The 21086-nt window shown below is 41.6% G+C and overlaps 2 protein-coding genes across 3 annotated transcripts; one reads left to right on the top strand and one right to left on the bottom strand.

Moving 5' to 3' along the window:
* The first annotated feature begins 811 nt into the window (after positions 1–811).
* Positions 812–4875, top strand: LOC113018885 (40S ribosomal protein S17-like). Of its 2 annotated transcripts, none has more exons than XM_026162303.1 (5): positions 812–887; positions 1613–1764; positions 3653–3758; positions 3983–4048; positions 4743–4875. In XM_026162303.1, exons 1-5 carry the CDS (start codon positions 885–887, stop codon positions 4818–4820), a joined length of 405 nt encoding a protein of 134 aa, XP_026018088.1. In that variant the 5' UTR covers positions 812–884; the 3' UTR covers positions 4821–4875. The 2 variants fall into 2 exon arrangements, with proteins under 2 accessions (XP_026018088.1, XP_026018079.1); XM_026162294.1 differs by lacking the exon at positions 812–887 and adding an exon at positions 1326–1352.
* A 5222-nt stretch (positions 4876–10097) lies between these two features.
* Positions 10098–20367, bottom strand: LOC113018876 (cytoplasmic polyadenylation element-binding protein 1). The gene is made up of 12 exons (XM_026162282.1): positions 20222–20367; positions 19833–20001; positions 17726–17947; positions 16259–16488; positions 14644–14899; positions 14452–14565; positions 13754–13858; positions 12919–13055; positions 12300–12498; positions 12088–12182; positions 11877–11957; positions 10098–11522 (listed from the first exon to the last, which is right to left on the bottom strand). The coding sequence occupies exons 1-12, from the start codon at positions 20234–20236 to the stop codon at positions 11412–11414; spliced, it is 1734 nt and encodes a 577-aa protein (XP_026018067.1). The 5' UTR covers positions 20237–20367; the 3' UTR covers positions 10098–11411.
* Between the last annotated feature and the right edge of the window lie 719 nt (positions 20368–21086).

The raw sequence follows: 21086 nt of genomic DNA, 5'->3' as shown, positions 1-21086 counted from the left end.
CTGGTGCTGGAGGTATTTTGACAAAAGTTTCCTTTTTACATCTGTCACAATAAGGTATTGCACGTAGTTTTAGCTACATTATCATGTAAGTTGTGAAATGGTTTTAATAAAGACTGGTCACATTTCTTTTTTTTAAATGTTTTTTATAAATCCCTTTACTCCTAAGATTTATATTTTGTTGCTAGACAGCTTGAAAACTGTCACTTAGCAAATTAAAAATATATTAAAATATATTTCACGCTCAAAAATCAAATTTCATCTTGGACTGAGACAGTCTTAGTCCCTTGGGGCTGCTTTGCACAGAAAATATTTGAAAATAAACAAATTTCATTTTGTAGCAAAATGTTAAACCTCTGAGCAGTGCACTCCAGGTTTTAATTTACTGTATCAGTCTAATTAGTTAAAAACATGAAATGGTGACTAATTAAAAAAAATGTAACTGGTTATTTCTCAATTTTTTTTATTGCTGCAAAGTAATGTATGCATATGAACGAATGTTTGTGCTGTTAAAGCAACTTGTCATCTGTAAGACAAAATTACAAAATTTGGTTCAAATCTCAAAATGTTGATTTAATTTAATTTTCTTTTGCATCAGTTGGAATGATTTCCTCAGCATTTCAAGTTTTTTAAGGCTCAGCTCAACACTAACCGTGACCCTGACACTAATCCTAATTCTAATGTTGATTTATTAAATTGAAATTTTGAGATAGAAACCCAAATCTTGATTTATGTGCATAACAAAAAAATAGTTCACAGTAACGTGATGTTTTCTCCTCCCACCGCCAGGCGGCGACACTGCTCACTACGCTGTAGCAGCGCAGCCTCTAAACTATAAACTTCCGGTGTGAGCGTGCGTTAACCCTTTTCCACCGGTCCGAGTCAACATGGTGGGTCCACGGAAAGCATTTCATCTAGTCGTCCTCCACAATCCTTCACAATCCTCACTGGCTGTCCCGTCACCGAGCGGCTACTACCGTCAGTCTGCACACAGGCGACACGAAGATTTATAAAAGCGGGTTTTCGACGCACTTTGGTGGTGTTAACCATGTAAACACAGACTGACTGCTCCCGAAGTAACCGGGCACCAAGCCGCAGTTTCGCGGTGCACCTTTACGGGCAGTCGGCAACAGTTTGGCTCCGCTCGTGTTTGTATGCTTCTCATACCGAGTTAATGTCCGTTAGTTGTTGGAGGAAAGTTTGTTCATAAGGACAACTTGACTTCCGTTTACCCGTCTTTACCGTGGCAATGTTTTGCACGGGGACTAGCTGCTCGGTGACTTGATGGTGATGAGTTTGTGTTCAATGTACTCAAAATATGTTTTAACGTTTATTGGCCATTAATGTCTAAATATGTAAGTTTCGTCTGTTAAATAAGTCGTTAAATGTGATTTATAGACGTTTAAACTCACTTTACATTCCGTCATATGATCTGTCACTACGTAATTTTAACCTGTGACACACTTTGCCACTAAAAGCTGTCATACCTTTTCTCTTATGCCAAAGTTTTTAAACTCCAGACCGTGTTTTTTGGGGGAATCAGTGAAGATATTTGAAATTCCTTCTTCAGCAATTCATACACACGAAATCTAAGTCTGTGTGCCTCCTCCTCCAGGGTCGAGTCAGGACCAAGACGGTCAAGAAGGCCGCCAGGGTGATCATCGAGAAGTACTACACAAGACTGGGCAACGACTTCCACACCAACAAGAGGGTGTGCGAGGAGATCGCCATCATCCCTAGCAAACCTCTGCGTAACAAGATTGCAGGGTGAGTGGGGTTTCGGCTGTGTGCACTCCTGCTTTAGCCTCAGATCATGATTTGTTAAGCACAGATTTAAGGCAGAGGATTTCAGCTACAACATGCTGTTATTTCTTCAGCACAGCTTCACTATCCTGAGAGATCAAACATTATTTATGAACCTCTGTCCCTGTCCGAGCACACCGCACAGGAGAATGTCAGAGCAGCCCACATAGATGTATTTGAGGTCTGGTGGGGCCAAGCGTTTAGCTAGCTGACTTGTAGATGGTAGTAATTTTTTCCAAGTGTAGCTTTAAATCAAAATCTGGCTTGGTTTTCCCCTTGGTGTGGTTCCTTTGTCCTAAAGTGGCTCAAAACGGATGTAAAAAAACAAAAACTAGTGGTTAATTTATGTTGAACTTTATCCGACCTCAGTCTGACAGCAGGGGTAGGGTGTTTGCAGTTCGCTGGCAGTCCAGGGATGGCCCGTCTACCTGCAGTGAGCTTTGTTGTCAGATGGAGGCAGTGTACAAAGTATGTGGTATAACCGGTCTGTGGGCCACTCTTGCTTGTCTACTGTTGGCCCATTGGCCATGGAGAAGAGTGAAGTTGGAGCAAACAAAGAGCTGAAGTGAAGCAGATTGTTTAAAAACAGTGAAAAATGTACACTGTCTATGCTTTTCATGCCGTATCTCTGAAGTTGTTTTTCATGGTGAAAACAAACTTCCCGAATCTGTGCCCCTTGTCAACCAATCAGCATTAGGCAAATGCTTATGTAATCAGTTTCCAGTGACGTAAAGTAAGGATTTTGAAGGACCGCAAAGCAGCACATGTGGAGCTGTTGGCGTAAAAAAATGAAGTTTTCCAATCAGCTGTTGCATGTTTGGGGTGCAGAGATGGTGCACCCCAAGTCAGAACCTCTGAGAATTCCTCCCTCTGATTTCCTACAGCTCGTCATGTCAATGAAACATGAACACTGTTTTATTCTTGAATTCAGGCTTTGTCTTCATTTGTGCGTGTTTGTTTTTTGATATTGAATGAGATTGATATGTTGTGTTTTATACGAGTGGCATCTACTATTTTTAATTTTTTTTCTTTTAATTTGGGGGGGGGGGGGGTTGCTTTTTGGGTTTTCTAATTTTTCTTTGAGAAAAAGGTGACACTCACATGATTTAGCGCTGATATATCTTCTTTTCCTCTTGAATGAAGCCGGTGAAGAACCAGAGTGGCAATAAAGTTTAAATGTGATTCGGGTTGGGGACAGTGCATTTGCTTTACAGCGAGAAGGTCAGGTTCAAGTCTGCCATTAGGCAGTTTGCATGTTCTCTCCAGGTACTCCCGCTTCCTCTCACACTCAAAATGTAGTTAAGTGTGCATGTGAGTGGGAATGAGCCCTGACAGACTGCTGACCTGTCCAGCCTGCCTGTCAGCCTAATGTGATTCGGGGGGAGGTTGTTTTGGGGTTTTTTGGTTAGTTGGTTCATTAAAAAAAAAAAAAAGACTCAGCTGGTATGAGTCTCACACCACGTTTCTGCAGGTTAAACGACTTGATGAGCTTGGAAGACGAGTCATGTGAAGTGCTTGTTTTTAGCTGAAGTCATTTTTCTCGGATTGTTAGATTCTGTGTGTGTGATGTGCTTCTGTTATGAACTGGTGCACAGTAGCCACTCATTTAAACTCCACCATTGCTGTTTGGAATATTTTCTGTGTTTGGTCTGAATTAACTAAAACTTCAGACATGTTGAACAAAAGTTAAATCATAAAACTTCTAAAAAAACAAAGTTAAACTTAGAAACATTTGTATTTTGCTGCTGGAGGTTTGGAGTACGTAGAAATGTGAACTGCTTACAGTCAGAAAAAATGTGTACTAATCTGCTGTAGGTTTCTGATTGCATGTTTGTGCTCACTTGTGTCTCAGGTATGTGACACACCTGATGAAGCGTATCCAGCGCGGTCCAGTCAGAGGAATCTCAATCAAGCTGCAGGAGGAGGAGAGAGAGAGGAGGGACAACTACGTCCCAGAGGTCAGTTCACTGTCTTCTGTCCTACCTGTGATGGCTGACTGTAGTGCTCCCCGTGCCTTAGGTTGCGCACCTCGTGTCGGGCTACGTTGAGCTGCCGCTCGAGTGTCCACGGGCTTCCTTAAGCATCTTTGTTGTCACTGAGCATTTCTCTCCAGCTGTTGCTGGAGTAAACATGGAGGTGAAAGGACAGTTCAGGTGGCTCATTTGTGTCTCTCATCCTGTAGATTTCTGCTCTGGACCAGGAGATCATTGAGGTGGATCCAGACACAAAAGAAATGCTCAAGATGTTGGTGAGTCTCAGATGTTATTTGCTGATTTATTTGGTTGCCACATAATTGAAAGTCCTTCTGAATTTCCAGCAGAACCCTGACGTATGATTTCCGTTAGTAACACTTAATATTTTGATAGAGAACATAATGGGCACATTGCAAAGAAATTGCCAGGTGTAATTTATCAATAATGGCCATTTAAGTACCAGTGTGTTTAGTGGGGGTGGGAAGGAAGTAGTTCTACACACATTAAATGAGTGCATTAAAAGGGTGGAGCAATCACCTGTTTTTTAACTGACATTTACATTTTTTTACATTTTTAACTGACTGAGTCTTTGCAGAGTTAAAGCATGCCCATATTTATACGTCATGCGTCCAATTTAGGCTGTGGTGTGTGGTTAGAGCAGGGTGAGCAAAATTAAGAATCCAATACATTAATAAGCAGAGAAAAGATAAATATAGAAACAGAAAACACTGGCATGTCTTCTTTTTCTGTGACTTCTGTAAACTTTTTTCTGAGTTTATGGACTCAGAATCACAATGGCTGCATCCACCTGTAATCCAGTCGGGGTAAAAATGAGAAATAGTCTGGGCAACAAAGTCACTTGTTTATCATTAGTTTTTATTTAGTCTGAGGTGTCATTGCTAGCTGAACTGTCATGTCACAGCTTTTAACTTGGTTGTTTAAATCACTAAAACTTTCTTCTTCTTGTAGGACTTTGGTGGCCTTTCCAATCTTCAAGTCACTCAGCCGTCCATCGGGATGAACTTCAAGACGCCACGAGGACTTTAAAATCATGTTTGATGGCCTCTGAATAAAGACAGTTGTTAAAAATGTTCAATTTAAAGCTTTCTGGATCTTTCCTAAAACATACATGAACATTAAGGAGTGCACGTTCTCATCAGCCAAACTGCCCTTACTGAGAAAGTCAATAGAAGCGCTTTGGATAGGTAGTAGTGGTAAATGAGAAGAGGCTCATTGCATCATGGGAATCCACAGTATGGCCATGGTACTTTTAAGTGAATTTCAAGTACTCAAACACTATTCTGCTTCAATAGTTGGGCAGTGGTATTAACAGAATCAGGTGCTTCTAATGTCTTGTGCTTCTGGTAATGTAATTGCACTGGGCTGAGTCAAGTCACACAAAGTAGTTGGTGTAATTAACCCTCATAATGTCCTCCCGATTTCCATACACCTGTGGTCAAACATGTCCCCACTTCATTTGAGTGTTTTTTAAAATATAAAGTATAAATTGTCAATCAATTCAGTGTTACACCTTAATTTTACTTAAGACCAACACATTAACACAAAATTTAGGCAACATTTTAGGGCCACCAGACCTTGTTTACATAAAGTTCACTGTGTTTTCAAGTGGAAATAAAACAAGAAAATAAAATATTTAATTGATTAGATAATTTTGACTGACTAACTACAGAGTGCTGTATGTTGAACTTTAGTGAGAAAGTTTTTTTTGTTTTTGTTTTTTGAAGCCTTTATAAATTTTAAATGGCAGCACATAATCCCACCTGTGGTCCTCAGGGGTCAAAAATGTCTCCATCTAGTTTGATTGATACTTAATTAATATGAAGTGGATTTTTTCCCCACTTTTAATTAAAACTCAATTCAAACATTTTGACACAATTTTTTTTTTTTATTCCATTTCAAATTTAAGTGATAAAAACCTCATAAAAATGAATTTTTTCTTTGTTTTCGGGTAAAAAATAAATTAAATCATCAGTTATTGTGATTATCGTTTCACAACCAGAGTCGGTTGCTTTAACAGATGATCACAGATGGGTTTATGTCAAAGTTAATTTAGAAAGCTGTTTTTAAACTACTTCAAGTTTTTTACTGGCAGCAAATAATCACATCTGTTGTCCTCTGGGCTCAAAAATGACCCCGTTTGCTTTGACTGTTTATAAAGCCATGAGTATAAAATATCATCCATCTCTGTGTTTCAAGGTTTTATTCATCTTTATTCCAACTCATTACCCTTCAGTTTTCTATATTTTGGCATGGTAGGACACCAGGGCATGGGTCTGAGTGAAGGTAAACTTTCATGAGGACGAAGGTGTGTCCATATTTGACACAAGTGCAGGAGGAAGCTCAAGTTTATTCCTCTGCACTGGTCCCATCATGGACAGCTTTCTTTTCTGCAGTTGCAGGCCAACAAACAAGTTGTTACAGGTGATTGTTTTCTTTTTGAAACCTGCAATGTTAGGGACAATTCGCGTGTCCTGACTGCAGGCCAGATAATTTGACATTGTACTCTAGCATGTTCCATGTACAGCTGGACCTGGCATCACATACTCTAAATATATTGACAATATTTTCTATATCTTCTAACCCTGGATGTTCCTGAACAGTGATTCTCCCTCCTCATTATACTAGAGGACAACATATGCTTTGTCCTACTGGTCATTGCTTTGCACAACATGGTAAAAAAAAAAGTATGCTGATCAAAGTATGCAAATCTCTAGTGCAATGGAGGCTTGTGAGCATACTTTCTATGTATTATTGTAGGGTCTACCTTACAATATTTTCAGACCATTTGATGAACAAAAAACAGATTTTTGATAGCAAAAGATTTCTTTAGAGGACAAAAATGACCCAAGGACAACACAAGGGTTGAAGTGATCTGTACTGCAGATGCAATGCCAAGGTTTTAAAGGAGAGAAAAAAAGCATTCATGGCTGGTGTTTGAAGCCTGCCTGCATCAGGAAACCAGCCCCTAGCTTAGCCTTGTACTACAGTTATTCTCCATTGGTTTGGCTCATTTCTTGAAACAGAAATTACATTCTCAAAACTCTAAGATCATTTGGCAAAACACTCTTACAGCTTAGCACAACACTATAGCTCACCTGCAAAAGCTCATATCTCTTCCAAAACTGTTCACTCAGGCTTCAATCTAAATCCCTTTCGCATTTAAACAGTCAGTGTCTCCAAAATGGCAAAGATCCTTCTCAATAGCTTTGGCTCATTTCTCGACACAGATCGGACATTCCCATCATTCGTGATGCTTTTGTCAAAATAAACCTGGATGGTTGATCACAACAACATGATCCACCTGCAAAAGCTCATATCTCTCCTAAAACAGTTCACTCGTGTCAAAACTACATTTCTTTCTAATCTGAATAGTCAGTGCCCCCAAAATGCATCGTCCCCTTGGCATTGTGTGAGTGCTGCCATACAAAATGTTTAGATGTTTTGTCACTATGGCAGAGGACCAACAATATACAACAGAAATGAGTAGCCTCCATCACAGATTGCACTCACACTACCAAGGAAATTATAACCATTTTTTATTCACACACAAAGAAAGTTTCATACATATGTAAAAAGAAAATGTACATTACAGTAGTAAATTGTATGAACACAAAATCAAAAAACAAGGACTTATTCAGTGGTCGCTGTACTCATTCTCCCGCTCTTGTCCACTGTCTTCACCCTCCTGATTATTTACACGCTGTTGTCCGTCTGGCCACAGATTCTCGTCCACATCACAGCGGATACTTTCTCTTGCGATGCAACGAGGGAAGACACGGCGTGCATGCCGCAACCATCCCCTGCGTCCATAGCATGGAGCAGGGACGGCTGATCCTGAGCATGATGCTCATACACTCTCCACCTCCAAGCAGAGAAAGACTCCTCTATCAGATTGAGGAGAGTAAGGTGGTAGGAACCCCATGACCATCCTTGGATGTGTTGCAAACCAGCCCCTAATGAGTGGGCTATGGTGGAAATTGACATTGTCCCACACAATTACATAAATGGGTAGGTGAGGCCCTATGAGACCTCTCTCATTTTCAGGGATAAAATCGGTATAAAGGCGATCCAAGAAGATGAGGAGCTTGTGTGTGTTGTATGGGCCAAGACTGGGGATGTGAGTGGCTACACCATTCTCAGAAATGGCAGCACACATAGTTATATTGCCCCCTCGCTGACCTGGGACATCCACTGTGGCCAGGTGGCCAATAATATTATGGCCACGTCTTTGGCCCTTGGCCAGGTTGAAGCCAGCTTTATCCACGAACACCAGGATGTGAGGGGTCTCATGTCCTTCCAATGCCATTATTCTCTAAAATAGAGTAAAGACCATAAAATCAGTCATACAGAAGAGTCATATACTACAGTTAGACAATTACATGTTCTCCCCCACAGGTTCAATATACTACAGGCCACTACTCCAGTGGTTCTAAACTATAATAGGCCTATGAGGAAGTACTGCAGGGATATTTGATAGAAAGGGGAGTGGGAAATACTGATGACTTACTGAGATGTTACAGTGAAACCTACAGTATTAGATAGATTTGATTGGGAGACAATAAAATAAGGATTGTAATGAGAATTGTATCATACAGTAAACTGCAGTTTTCTGTTGAAATTGTTGAAGTCAGATGAAGCAAATACTGATTCTGAAATCAGGTAAAGGAGGTATTGAAACCAAATAAGTGAACTACTGCTTACTGTGATTACAGGTAAGGTTATAATGAGAGACAACCAGTAACTGACTTGCATTTACATACTGGTAGCGCAGCTCCTTCACTCTGTCAGAGTTCCTCTCATATGGTACCCTGTAGATTTGTTTCATTGTCATCTGATGCTTCTTCAAAACCCGGTTTATTGTGGAGATGCTTAATGTGTTTATATTCTGGAATATATGATTGTCCTGAAGGATGGCATCGCGGATCTGTCTCAATGTGATGGCATTATTTGCGGCCTCTTCCCCCTATTCCTCCACCACGCATTCTCAGTCTTCTTCTTCTTCCTCCTCCTCTTCCTTGAGGAGGAACTTCCCCTTGTCCGTTTGCTTGGCCTTGTCTATCCATGTTCAGAGATCTGACTGGCTCTGGTCAAGCTCTATATATCTGTGTTTGGCAGCACACAATCATGGAACACACCTGTGTGTGACACTACCCCTTCGTTAGTCTAGTTTCACCTGACTGTCAACGACTGTCATCAATTTATCAAATATTCAAAGAAATTCATATATGGTATTCATGGTATTATGTTCTTGACCAATTTTGACAATTGAACAGACAGTTGTGCATGCGAGTACTTATACAATGAAATCATGCTGACATGTTTTGGAGGGAATGATCATTAGACTGAGAATCAACTAATCAGTTTAGATCTACAAGATCTATTCATTTGGAAAATGCGCTAAATGTGGGCTAACTGTAGGCTACGTGTACTTAATCATTTGCAAAGATGCACTGAGACAATTGAGACATGTACTAAGGCATTTGCCATTTGATAAAATGAATGAGCCTAGCCCAGCTGTCAAAGGGCGAGAGGCAGGGTACACCCTGGAGAGGTCGCCAGTCTGTCACAGGGCTGACACAGTGAGACCATTGTACTCACATTCACACCTATGGCCAATTTAGGTTGATCAGTTAACCCAACCCCAATAATTGCATGTCTTTGAACTGTGGGAGGAAGCCAGAGTACCTACACAAACTCCACACAGAAAGACCCCACCCTGATGGTGGAATTGAACTTAGGACCTTCTTGCTGTGCAGCAACAGTACTAACCATGCTCTGGATACTTGCACAAAACTGCCAATTTAGATTTTAAGCACAACATTAAGGTAGATTTACATGAAATTAGTGTCAGGTTTAGAAGCAACTTGTAGGTAAGGTTTGACAAGTTATTAACTTGTATCAACCTTGGAGGGGCCTGTGATGTCCTATTTCACACCATTCCCAAGCGTTTGGATGGTTTAGTTGGGCTGGTATAGAAGCTGTGCGCGTGTCAATTTCAGCTTTAATTTTGACTACAGATGTAAAACACTGCTTTGTGACAGGGGGCGTCTTCTAAACATGTCAAACCTTGTAATTTGCCATTGGTTCCTTTCACCACAAACCATATAGCTCTGTGACATTCCACTACCCAGTTACCATCACGTTTCCTGGGCTTACAGTTTACCATCTCTTGCAGGTGTGATCACCTCCTTAATAAAAAAATAAAAAAATAAATAAATAAGTTTAGCAGCGACCTGCAGAGGCTGTTGACTGAGATTTCAAAGAAATGACAGCACAAACAATTAGGAGTCCAGACATGGCTAGTAATGCTTAAACACCTTTATTGTGCCCAATCTGAACATACTCCACAACTGTTAAGTAGCAGCAAACTTGGCAGACCACAATGAGGTAGACTTTCAAAACTCTAAAAAGCAGCTGGGCTAAGGGACAACAAGCTCAGCATGACAAACCTAATGGATAAAGAAAAGACACTTTGTCTTTGGCACACAGCTTATTATGCATTTATGTCCAACTGGAACAGGAAGGCAAAATGGGATAAGAAAGCATTGAATCATGTACTGGTCTACTCAAGCTCTGGGATAGATAATTTATCATCAGCTAAGTGGAAGTTCTTACATTCAACAGGAAACAAGCAGCTGTTCTAACATAGGCATGTCCCCCTGCCGATGTACAAAAAGTGATTAAAAACCACTGCCACCTCTCCACACGTGCAAATTAAAAAGTGCAAAAACAGAAATCAAACTATGTACAAATGATTTGCTCACTGTACTTTCATCAAGATCCATCAGTTGCTTGGAAAAAAGAAAAATGGATTACCAGTTGAGTTATCCAGTACTACAGTTACATTTAATATAACTGGACCAACAAAGTTGAAGTAGTACATCCAACAATTTGTGCCCATTCAGTTGAAATTTTGGAGGGCAAATTAAAAAGAAAAAAAACGCCAGGAAAAAAAAAAATAAAAGGGGGTTTTCCCATAAACAGCCACTGGGTATAATTGTTCAGAATTTTCATGTCATGACTTAAAACCGTTTGTGTACAAATTAGTAAAAAACTGCGTAAAAATGTCTGAAATGCGACTGGTTAAATGAAGCCCAACATTCAACTCCCAAAAGTAAGAAACACCAGTTGGCTTGCACAGGAAAAAACTGATGCCAACTGGGGGTAGGGGGAGGGGGGGAAATAAAAATTTAAAGGCACTGTATGGCGTTTGCCAATGAACGGCAATGAGACTTGCGTGATTGCTCTTCACTATGCAACACATGTAAACCAAAAAAAAAAAATAATTTTTTTTTAAAGAAATGGTGTTTTCATCCACTTCTTAACCTTAGGCTGACTCCCATCTTTCCATCTGGCCACAAGTCTGGGAAAATGCATAAGAGTGAAGGGCCCCTTGTCTTTCCCAACAAGGTCACTGTGCATAGTGCCACTGTGAACAGCAAAAATGTAGCAAGTGCAAAAGTGAACATTTTCTATAGTGATATCCCCAGTGCCTGGTGGTGTGCCATGGTATCCTTGTACCGGAGGTCTGGCACACGTGCTCTCCTTGGCGGGCAGCCTTGCCCCGTGCAGACGGGCACCTCCTCTGGCCCTTCAGGGACTATGAATCCGTCTCCTCTAGCTGGAGTCTCTGTTCTTCTGGTTGCGCATGAGGGGTCGGTGGTTGCTTAAGATGTCCATTGAGTGCTGCCAATGCCAGCAGGAGCGGCAGTAGTACTTGAAGCAGGCCTAAGAGTGAGACGGGTCTTTATAGAGGCACATCTGATTTAAAACAAGTCTAACAATATCGTAACTTAAACTTGAATTAAACAAGACAAGTTCTAAACTTCTATAACAACATCACTCCCATATTTCAATAGAGAACTAAGTACAACTGTTCTCACAGAAGAGGAGATTGAACTACAGTTAAGACTCAAGCTGCTTAATTTCCCTTTTGTGTCCTCTCATATACAAACAAGCTTAAAGGATCATGATTTAATTACCAAACTTTACTATTCTGGTTCAGTATAAGACATGAAGTCTACTGGACAGAAAGGTTGACCCAGCCATGCTCACAAAAAAGGAGTACGAGATTCCACTGACCTGGTCTCTGCAGAAGAAAGGTCCAGGTTGGCGAAGGCAAACTTGACACATGGAGTCTTCCAGGTAGGGATCAATCTGAACCTGAAGGGGAAACGATGTGCAATTTATAGCAGACAAGTTTTGAAAATTGACACTTTACCAAAAGCAGCATAAAGCTGTTGAAAGACTTCTCTGCTGCTGTAGAGACCACATGCAGTAAACACGTCTTTACCTTCTTTGTAAACTTGGGTGTTTTAATCTCCACAAATGCTGCGCACACAGCCTTCAGGTAACTGCGCTGATTATTGAAAGTGACACGTCCAGAGCCTGTACAGAAGACAAACAATGTCACTCAAAGCAGCTCTTAAAGGTCAAACCACACCTACACACCAAGAACTGAACTGCAGTAGATGCTGACTGACAATTCGAGACTAGCAGTCTCACCTATTGGGTACTTGTGCTTGTCCGTGTCAATGCCAGCATACATGACTCCTCCAAAGAGATCATTCATGATGCTGGCCAGCGCTTCAGCATTCAGCATGCCGTGCAGCGCGCCAACAAACACCGTCTTACTCGGGTCCAGACGTTGAGCAGGGCAACGCACGTAGTTGCTGTCAGAGATCACCCAGGGTATCACCTGCACCTGTAGCAGCCAAGAGCCACAGCGTTCAGGACAGACATCCTCGCTTCCCGTCCTTCACTAGGATCGCTCACTAAACAAAAGCCAACTGTCTCATAATAAGTGTTCTTAACAAGGTCTGATCAAAGAATCCATAGATGTAGAAGCTTTCTACAGGTTTCCATCTATATCGATGTGTGCTGGTGATCTCACTTGAATTAGTCATTGTTGAAATCTGACAAACAAGGTGTGTGAAATCAGATTCTACAGAATCTAATCCTGGACAATCCATTTCTTGGAGTTTCATCACAGACAGAATTCAAACTATACCTATATTTCTTAAACATACTGGAGTACAATATGACAACTATTTGATTATTCAGCATTTCATAAATTGTAAATGCAGTGAGTAAATAATGCCTTGCATGCTTCGTTTCCACCTACATCCTTGCATCGCATTCTGCGGCTGGACATCTTGAAGTAGTACTCTCTGTTGTCCTCAGGGTGAAACGGGTCCTGGGAGCAGGCGTGGAGCAAAGCCCGGACAGACTTCTCATTCTCAAACACCAGGTAAACGTACCCTACAGACAAACACCAAAACGCTTTAAAGAGGCTTACTTGCTGCATCATTCTGCAGCGCAGACCGATACCATTGGTGCTACAGTGCATGTTGCCTCTTGAACTACAACAACCCAAGACTGAGTAGCACAGCAACTACAGTAAAACTTGATAGCATTTCATACAATTTCCAGAAGGTCCTGACAGATTACAACTTGTCTGTAGCTGATTTGCTGAAAGCTTTGAAAGGTGCCAAGTACTTGACACTGAGCCAGGTTTAATGCTTTTAATGCTGTAACTGCAGAAATTCAAAGTTCCAAGTCCAACCGAAAAAGTTGGGAGTGTGAAGTAATGTATAATTAGACTAATAAATCAGTGATGAAATGCTGACCAATTTTAGCCCAAGTCCATATGAAATGTAGATTTAAGAAAATTTGAGAAAAAAAAATAACTTAGAAAAACTGTCATAAAACCAGTTTACAACTTTATGGCCTGTGGGGGTACGTCACCGCTGGAAGTCGGCAAAACTCATTTATACAAACTAATTAGCAAAGTGTTACTGAGAGCATTAGCCCACCCCTGCTTCTAACACGCCATGTTTTAAGCTCCAGTAATGCCCAGAATCACCATCAGTTACTCACCACCTTACTACATGCTCACCACAGTGGCACCTTAAAACCAGAAGGGGAAAAAAAAAAATAGCCTACCAGCTCTTTGTTACCTTTAGCGACATTACCTTTGGGAGGACAGCGAGGGTGCTTTCCATCCTTACCCGGCCACTCCACAGTCAGAGGACCATAACCACTGAAGGTGTTGATCAGGCCAGCTGAAATAAAGCATCAGTTTGTGAGGGTGGAATAACAATGCACACCTTCATTGTGTGACAGTGGGATGTCCCAAGATAGTGAGGTTTTAACCAATGCCTGTAATCGCTGCCAAAAAGACTACAGTAAATAAGGGTTTAAGTATAGTCATTTTTAAAACTGGAATGCATGTTTATTTCATGCTGCCATTAGTCCCAAGCTCTAGTTTTCAGTGGCTGCCATTTATAGCCACACATCTGCAGCTGTTGCCAAGATACTGGTTAGCAAACTAAACCATTCAGCATTAATCAATTCTGTAAAGCTACAATAAAAAGGTTGCATGTACCAAGTAAAACACACTATGGCTGACTGTTACACTGTTGGTGAACTGTTCAGAACCATCAGGGCCACATGTGTTGAAACATGAAAGTAGGGCCAAACCTGAAAAACCCAAAGGGAATAAAAGAGTCTGTGCTTCCACAGAAACAGATTTAAGCATGTCATGGATTTCAATAAACGATCTTTTCAAATCTTTAAAACAAAAACCAAACAACCTTCCCCCCATAATATCAGAAGAACGTGTTTGAAAATAAAGACCGTTCACAGCCACAGTTACCTTCTGTGATGTCCCAGGGTACACCACCAAGAAAGACCTTGCAGGAGTAAAGAGGATCTTTATTGTTACGGGGAGGCAGCTGTCCACTCCAGGTGAATGTCGCCTCATTCACAGCTGAGTTGAAAACAAGATAGACAAGGTTTGTGGATTGGTCATGCTTGAACAGTTTCATGATTAATGAGTAGTGGCTACCTGCAGCCTGTCTATGCAGGCGGGCCTCCCTCTCAATGCTGAAAGCATCCTCTGGCTGATCAAGCACATCTGCACCCGGCCATGAAGAGCCAGCACGCCAGCGACGGGAAATAGCCAAGGAGGAAGGGCTGGCACTGGATGGAGGGGTCAGAGGAGAGCTAGTGTCCTGAGGGTCCAGGCGAGAGCCCAGTCGCAGCAGGTCCTTCTGCACGTTTGACGTGAGATAAGGCAGGGGAGGGGAAATCCGCAAAGTGGACTGGAGAAGAAGATATGCGTTAGTGTAACGTGGCCTCATATTTTCCTCTATTCTGTGTATTAAAATAAAAAGTCAAAGGAAATTAAACTGACTGAAATTCACTGAAGGGTTTAGACTGGGTGCAGTATCTGACTTGATAATCAGAAGCTTTCACTCCACACTGTCTGCTGCCAAAACTCAAAGTTAATAAATGCCATCGTGGCACAAAAAATAAAAACCCTACAGCATGAAGCTCCACTTTGCCTGCCTTAATATAAATGATCAATTTCTGACATCCATCTCCAAAACTCATTTCTGATGTTTTACAAGAAAAGAAAAGCCAGAAAGTTAATACTGAAAATACCCTGTGATGGAAGCTTGAACAACAAAGCTGATGATTGCCGTGTCCAATAGAATAATGTCAAACCCTTTAAATCCTCAAAGTTAAAAAGCAGGCCAAAGGAAGATTAAGGTAGACTCCTGTTAGTTGAGAAAGTAAGAATCTTTAAAAAGTGTAAAATCTCACTGCTAGATATCAGTATACTGCAGACAACCAAATTCGATTTAGTGCCCCTCTAGATTTAAGTTCATAATCTTATCTACAGTGGCTGCTGGAGGACAAACAGCTCTGTAGTGTTGTTGGCCATCAGTCACTGTTCATCAGCTGTCAATATGCCGAGTGTCCATTTACTCTCGAAGTGGCTGTAAAACTTTGAAAGGCGTCCAATACGAGTTGGTGAGTCAGTAAAGCTCACTTCTGTCCAATGACAATATTGAGATGAGCTGAAGAGATCAGCATTTGTTGTAAACACTGCTTACAACCAGCTGCTGCCATTTGGCTGGGACAGTAGACTATTACACATAACCCAGATAGTTGACAACTGTGACAATATTGGGACTAAATAAGCATGTTTGTGTGTTAGAGCAGACTTCAGTTCAGGTAATGAGCTTTGAGGTGAAGAGGTTATAGTTTAAATGGCGATCTCTCTCAGCCACTGTATACAATATGGCAGGGCAACATGGTGGCTTCCCCAAACTGTCTAATCTTGTGCATTTCTAATAGATTCATTTTAGATTTATGAGAATGCATTAACTGTTGGAAGATGTAATTACACATTAATGTACATTTCTTAGAACAACAATTTTTTTACCCCCTTTAAATAGCCTTAAATTACTTTATCATACCTTTAAGTGCAAGACCCTTGCAGAGAAATGAAAGTGAAGTTCATGCACACAAATCACACTCTAAGCCCATCTTTTCAGCCACACCCTGTAGATTTGGATGCTACAGTAAAACAGTAAATGGGTTGATTGGGGTTTGAGATATTCACCTTCCACCAATCCAACACAAAGCTGGAGAATAAAAGTAATCTGCCTTACCAACATGTCACACAGGTGATCCGAGCCAGAGCTGAATCCACTGGTCTCCGAGTCTTCAGGACTGCTGGAGCGAGAGTCCAAAAAAGAGCACGAGTCTAGACGGTTTGCCATGCGAGCAACACCGGGAAACTTCTCCAGAAAGTCAGCCGTCATGCTCATGGAATCGGGGGGCAGGTAGCCTGGGGGCTTTCCAAGGAGGCCACTGAAGGGACTGTTCAGTAGACCCAACACTGAAAAACAATTACAATTAGTATAAAAAGAGCGCGATCTGTGCCAGTAGCCATGTAAGGTTACTCGATAGCTTGTTTGCCATTTCAGCTTTTCAAGTAAACTGAAGAAAATGGGATTTGTGCCCAAAGAGCTGCATTGATTTGTCAGGAATGAAGCGACACAGCAAACTCGAGTTTAAAAAGGTGCATCTTCAAGGGCATCTTAAATTGAGTTTTGTGCTGAATCTACAGACAGACATTGATCAGAACTAAAAGGTAGCCATGTGAACTGAGGTTTCCAAAAATATTCTTGGTCAACATACCAGATGTGCAAGCTGGCTGCCAACAGACTTAAAGCGCAAGTTGTTGAGTCATTCAGTTTTATTTTCTAACCAGAATGCTGATGAAACAATTTCTCCCCTCAGATGCTAGATGCCTTTTTATAAGTCAAATCAATTGGAAGCCAGCGTTTCTAACACAAATCCAGTAAACGCCAAGCAACAATTCCTTAAGCATTAACAAGTCGCTTGCTCTTGATGCCCAAGTGAGTCAGCTGGCAACAGTGACAGGCATGTACGGCATGGCCTGCAAGTCAACATGAGGCTCTGAAGGGGATTATTCAGCTGTAGGCCGCATTCAAAGCTTTGTCACACTTTATTGCAGGCCCAGTTTGGAAAGCTTTAAATTAAGTTACACTGGGTTGGTGTGGACATGCAGCAAAACTATTGTGCTACAAATGGGTCAGGACAAATGGGCCATCCTTATCAGTGCTGCCAAAATGGCAAAACAGTCTTAAACAAGACATGTCTGAAAAATGTCAAAATTTACATATACTTGGCGTACATCTGTCAATCAGCTTTGACTTGGGCTGAATATGTGGGTTTACTGCAGTTTTCTGACTGACATCCCTGACTCAAGTTTGATCAACAGGTAACAAATATTTAACTTGACTCTCAGGCAACATGATGAGAGTTTGAGAAAGAAAAGTAGCTTCACTGGCTGTTCGTGTGTTTGCTAGGGATGCAGTAAAGCAAAACTGCCACATCATCCTCCGTAGTGACGCTACAGGCTGTTCCCACACCGACTGCTGTTAACCAACCATCTTATTTTAATATTAACAAGAGCTACACAATAAAAACAATCTTACTATATTCATTCCACTTTTCTCTTTAAAAGTAAGAGCCAGAAAACTTTTAGGGAAACTGGTATCCCCAAATAAAACAGAATCCTATAACACAGTTCAAGGTCTGGCACTTACTGGAGGGTGAGCTGGTTTGAATGTGAGATGGGGAGGTGTGTGTATCTGCCTCCTGGCTGCTCCAAGGTTTGTCCCAGCCAGACAGACGGAGAGACTGAAGACCTAGGCCCAGGTCTGCGACACCCGATGGGTCCCTGGATAACGACATCTCCTGAGAGCCAGGCATGGCATCGCAGTTTGGGAAAAGCATCCTCCTGCTGCCCACTGCAGCCAGGTCCGACTCTGTGCCAAAATCCAGTTCACAGATTAAGCAAGAGCGAAAGGAGATAAGTGTTAGACAGTCACAAAGAACGTTTTTCAGCCTCCCATCGGCATCATTATACAGAAAAGATCAAAGCAAGACTTGTCAAAACCCCTTCTGGTAAAGAAACCACAATGAACTCCCTCAATAAACACATCTCCCCTACCCTGGCTGACGGCGGAGCTAACCTGCTGCCTCTGTGCCCTGTGCAACTGCCATGCATCTCCGTCCGCATCACTGACCCACCTAGCAGCATGTGACATGGCTGCTGATGCACTCGCACACCCCTGCTAATGACATCAGCTTCCCCCACCTCCCCGCTTCCTTGCCTAACAACTAATGAAAAATTCCTGTTGGAGCTATTGGCTTGTTGATAGAAGTACTCCCCTCTGGTAGGCACAGCACGTCTCCGAGTCAGTGTGAAGACAGCTGCTGCCGTTACTGCTGCTTACTCTGTGTCTAGCCTCGTTTCCCCGAGCGAGCTGACAGAGGCAGGAGGGAGGGGGGGGAGAGAGGGGCAGAGCTACAGAAGCATGGCGGGAGGCAGCATGGTAGCAAATGACTCAGCAGACTTCAACTAAAGTATTGTAGACTTGAGGATGCTCAGGGCATTTCAGTTTCAGACTGGCTTGTGAATTTATTTTAGCACACCAACACTGAACAAACGGGCAAGGAGTGTCTCGCTGTAGCTGAAGCAGCTGACTGATCAGATGTTGAGGACAGTGATTTGCACCACCAGCTCCTCCCTTCCTAGGCCTGGAAAGCTTCCAGCTGCCAGTTACACCCCTGATTCAGCAAGACTAAGCTGGAGTGGATGGGACAAAAAGAACTTCAGCTCATTGTGCATCAAGACCCAGCTTACCTTTGCTATGCAACATTTATGCTCTGCTCATGTCAAACTAAGGATTGTATTGTCATCTAAAAACAAGAGCAGAAGTCACAAGAGCAGACATGCTTTAAGCAAACTGAAAGGACTCCAGCACTGTCCTGAGCCAAAATCTTGGCAAATACCACCCCTGTGGTTTAAAAAAATAAAAAACCCACTTAGAACTACTGCAGTGCTGCAGACCAGCAATGCAGTATGAATCAGCTGCTGGCACCTGAATAAAAAGACAAGGTGAAGGAGGTTCAACAGCTTTAAAAAGTCGAAGGGGGATTTCCATTATAGGCAACGCAGGCTCTCATCTTACAGAGCACCACATTGGTTCTGCACACTGCATGCATGTTCCTTCATGATTTTGTGGTTTTAAGGAAAATGCAAACTACAGCAGCAGGAGAAGCTACCACTGAGGGCAGAGGTCATGTGACCTGCTTTCTCACACTTCACTGTACACGAAACTAAAAGCATCAAAATTCACACAACTGAGAAAGACTGGGAATTTCCAAAGAGATTCAAGCACTTTGGGACTCAAATTGTTACAGTATTGCTTATGTAATATCCCTCAATACTACAGTACCTATATTACTAATATAAAATGAAAATAATTCTGTTGAATAGCTAAAACACTTCATTTTTATCAAACAGTGAAAACAGCTGTTGATACCATCTGGGGGCCCAAATCAAAACCTTCACGTTTCCCTGACTGCAAGTGACCACAATGAGCACTTGATGTGTAGGCAAATAAAGTTAGCAGAAAATGCAGTTTGACTATTAGACCTTAATAAAAAAAGTACTACAGATTTGCGCGGACTTGCTAAATATTTAGCTATTTGAGCATTTCTAAAACGTTTTAAACCCTCATGGCTACAGCCTCGTTTTAAATAAGTTTAGGCTGCAGTAGTGTCGGATACTAATTGTTTTTCGCCTTTGCACTCAAGCCCACCCAAGTTTAACTCTTGCAGAGTGAGAGAGGAGTGAGGGTTTACCGGACATCAGGTTTGGTTTTCCCTTGGTGTTGGGTGTGGTGCACACACCGGTGAAATCCAGAGCGTTGCCCAGCATAGTGTTCATCCTGCGGAAGATGTCTGCGTTGCTGCAGGTGGACAGTGCCGGAGAATCGGTGTCTGGGCTCTCAGGCCTGCGGGCTTCGTTTCTCTGCAGAAGGAGGCCGTGAGAGGGACACAATTAACCCAGCACTCATGCTAAAAGCTAAAGGTCAAGCTTGTGCACCATGCTGCAAAGTGGATTTTTGTTTGTTTGTTTTGTTCCGGGGAGGAACTAATGGGCCAAATGAGGCGGACATACGGTCAAATAATAACGTTAGACGTGGCGCAAAACTGACTTATTTCACCCATTTAATGCCGTTTCAACTCACCAGGGAAAACGCCATGATGTGGACAGACAGCCTAAAAGAAATGTCACAACAACGACCGCTGGCTGCAATAAAAGGTCATATTTATGAGGCGTGCTAACAGCTAATTAGTCATAATTTAGTGAACGTGTGCCCAGCTAATGACGGCGCTCGAGGGCCTCGTTCCGTTCACGTGCTCCACATCAAAGAGCAGGCCGCTGAAGGGAAAATCACGTGTTACTGCGGCCAATAATTTAAAGAGAGGCTTATTTAAAAATTACAGGGATATTTATCAATATTATAGCAGACAGAATATGTTTTATACGTGCAAACGTGAATTATGTCATTAAAATAAAATAAAATACGTCAATATCTAAAACCACTGCTCTCAGTGCTTCTGCGATGGAATCACAGCATATAGGACAAAAAACAAAATAGTATATTACTATAATTTCAGATGGATGTGAACTACATTTTTTTCTTATAAATTAATGTAAAATTGTTTTTTTGTGCAAACTGAACTTAACTCAAATATGACTCTTCAGTTCAGAGGCATGCCTTTAAACTTTATTTATCAAGAAAGGCAAGACTTAAAAACAGTTGTGAAGACCTCTAGTAATAACCTGACTAATAATAACTACTACGAAAACAAATAAAAACAATGAAATAATTATTAAATATGTTCATAAAAACACCTTTAAACAAATGTTAGACAATATAAAAACAATAACATTCCAGGGTTATTGGAGCTTTACTTTGAAAATATTCAAATCAATTGAAAGGAAACACATTGTGTGTCTCATTCTTTCTTACAAACAGCTTCATATGCTTTATCATTGTGACCCAAGTTTCATTAAAGCAGATCTTAAATTCTTTCCTCTGGTATTTT

This window comes from Astatotilapia calliptera, chromosome 1, assembly GCF_900246225.1.
Source record: "Astatotilapia calliptera chromosome 1, fAstCal1.2, whole genome shotgun sequence".
NCBI lineage: Eukaryota > Metazoa > Chordata > Actinopteri > Cichliformes > Cichlidae > Astatotilapia > Astatotilapia calliptera.
This window is presented reverse-complemented; position numbering and strand designations above follow the sequence as displayed.

Excerpts from the sequence above, each read along its gene's own strand:
- LOC113018876 (XM_026162282.1), bottom strand. Across the intron at positions 13,056-13,753 it reads CAAAGGTAATGTCGCTAAAG|GGTACGTTTACCTGGTGTTT; the intron begins GTAACAAAGAGC and ends GTTTGTCTGTAG. Across the intron at positions 12,499-12,918 it reads GCAGAATGCGATGCAAGGAT|GTGCAGGTGATACCCTGGGT; the intron begins GTAGGTGGAAAC and ends TGGCTGCTACAG.
- LOC113018885 (XM_026162294.1), top strand. Across the intron at positions 1,765-3,652 it reads CTGCGTAACAAGATTGCAGG|GTATGTGACACACCTGATGA; the intron begins GTGAGTGGGGTT and ends CTTGTGTCTCAG. Across the intron at positions 4,049-4,742 it reads AAGAAATGCTCAAGATGTTG|GACTTTGGTGGCCTTTCCAA; the intron begins GTGAGTCTCAGA and ends TTCTTCTTGTAG.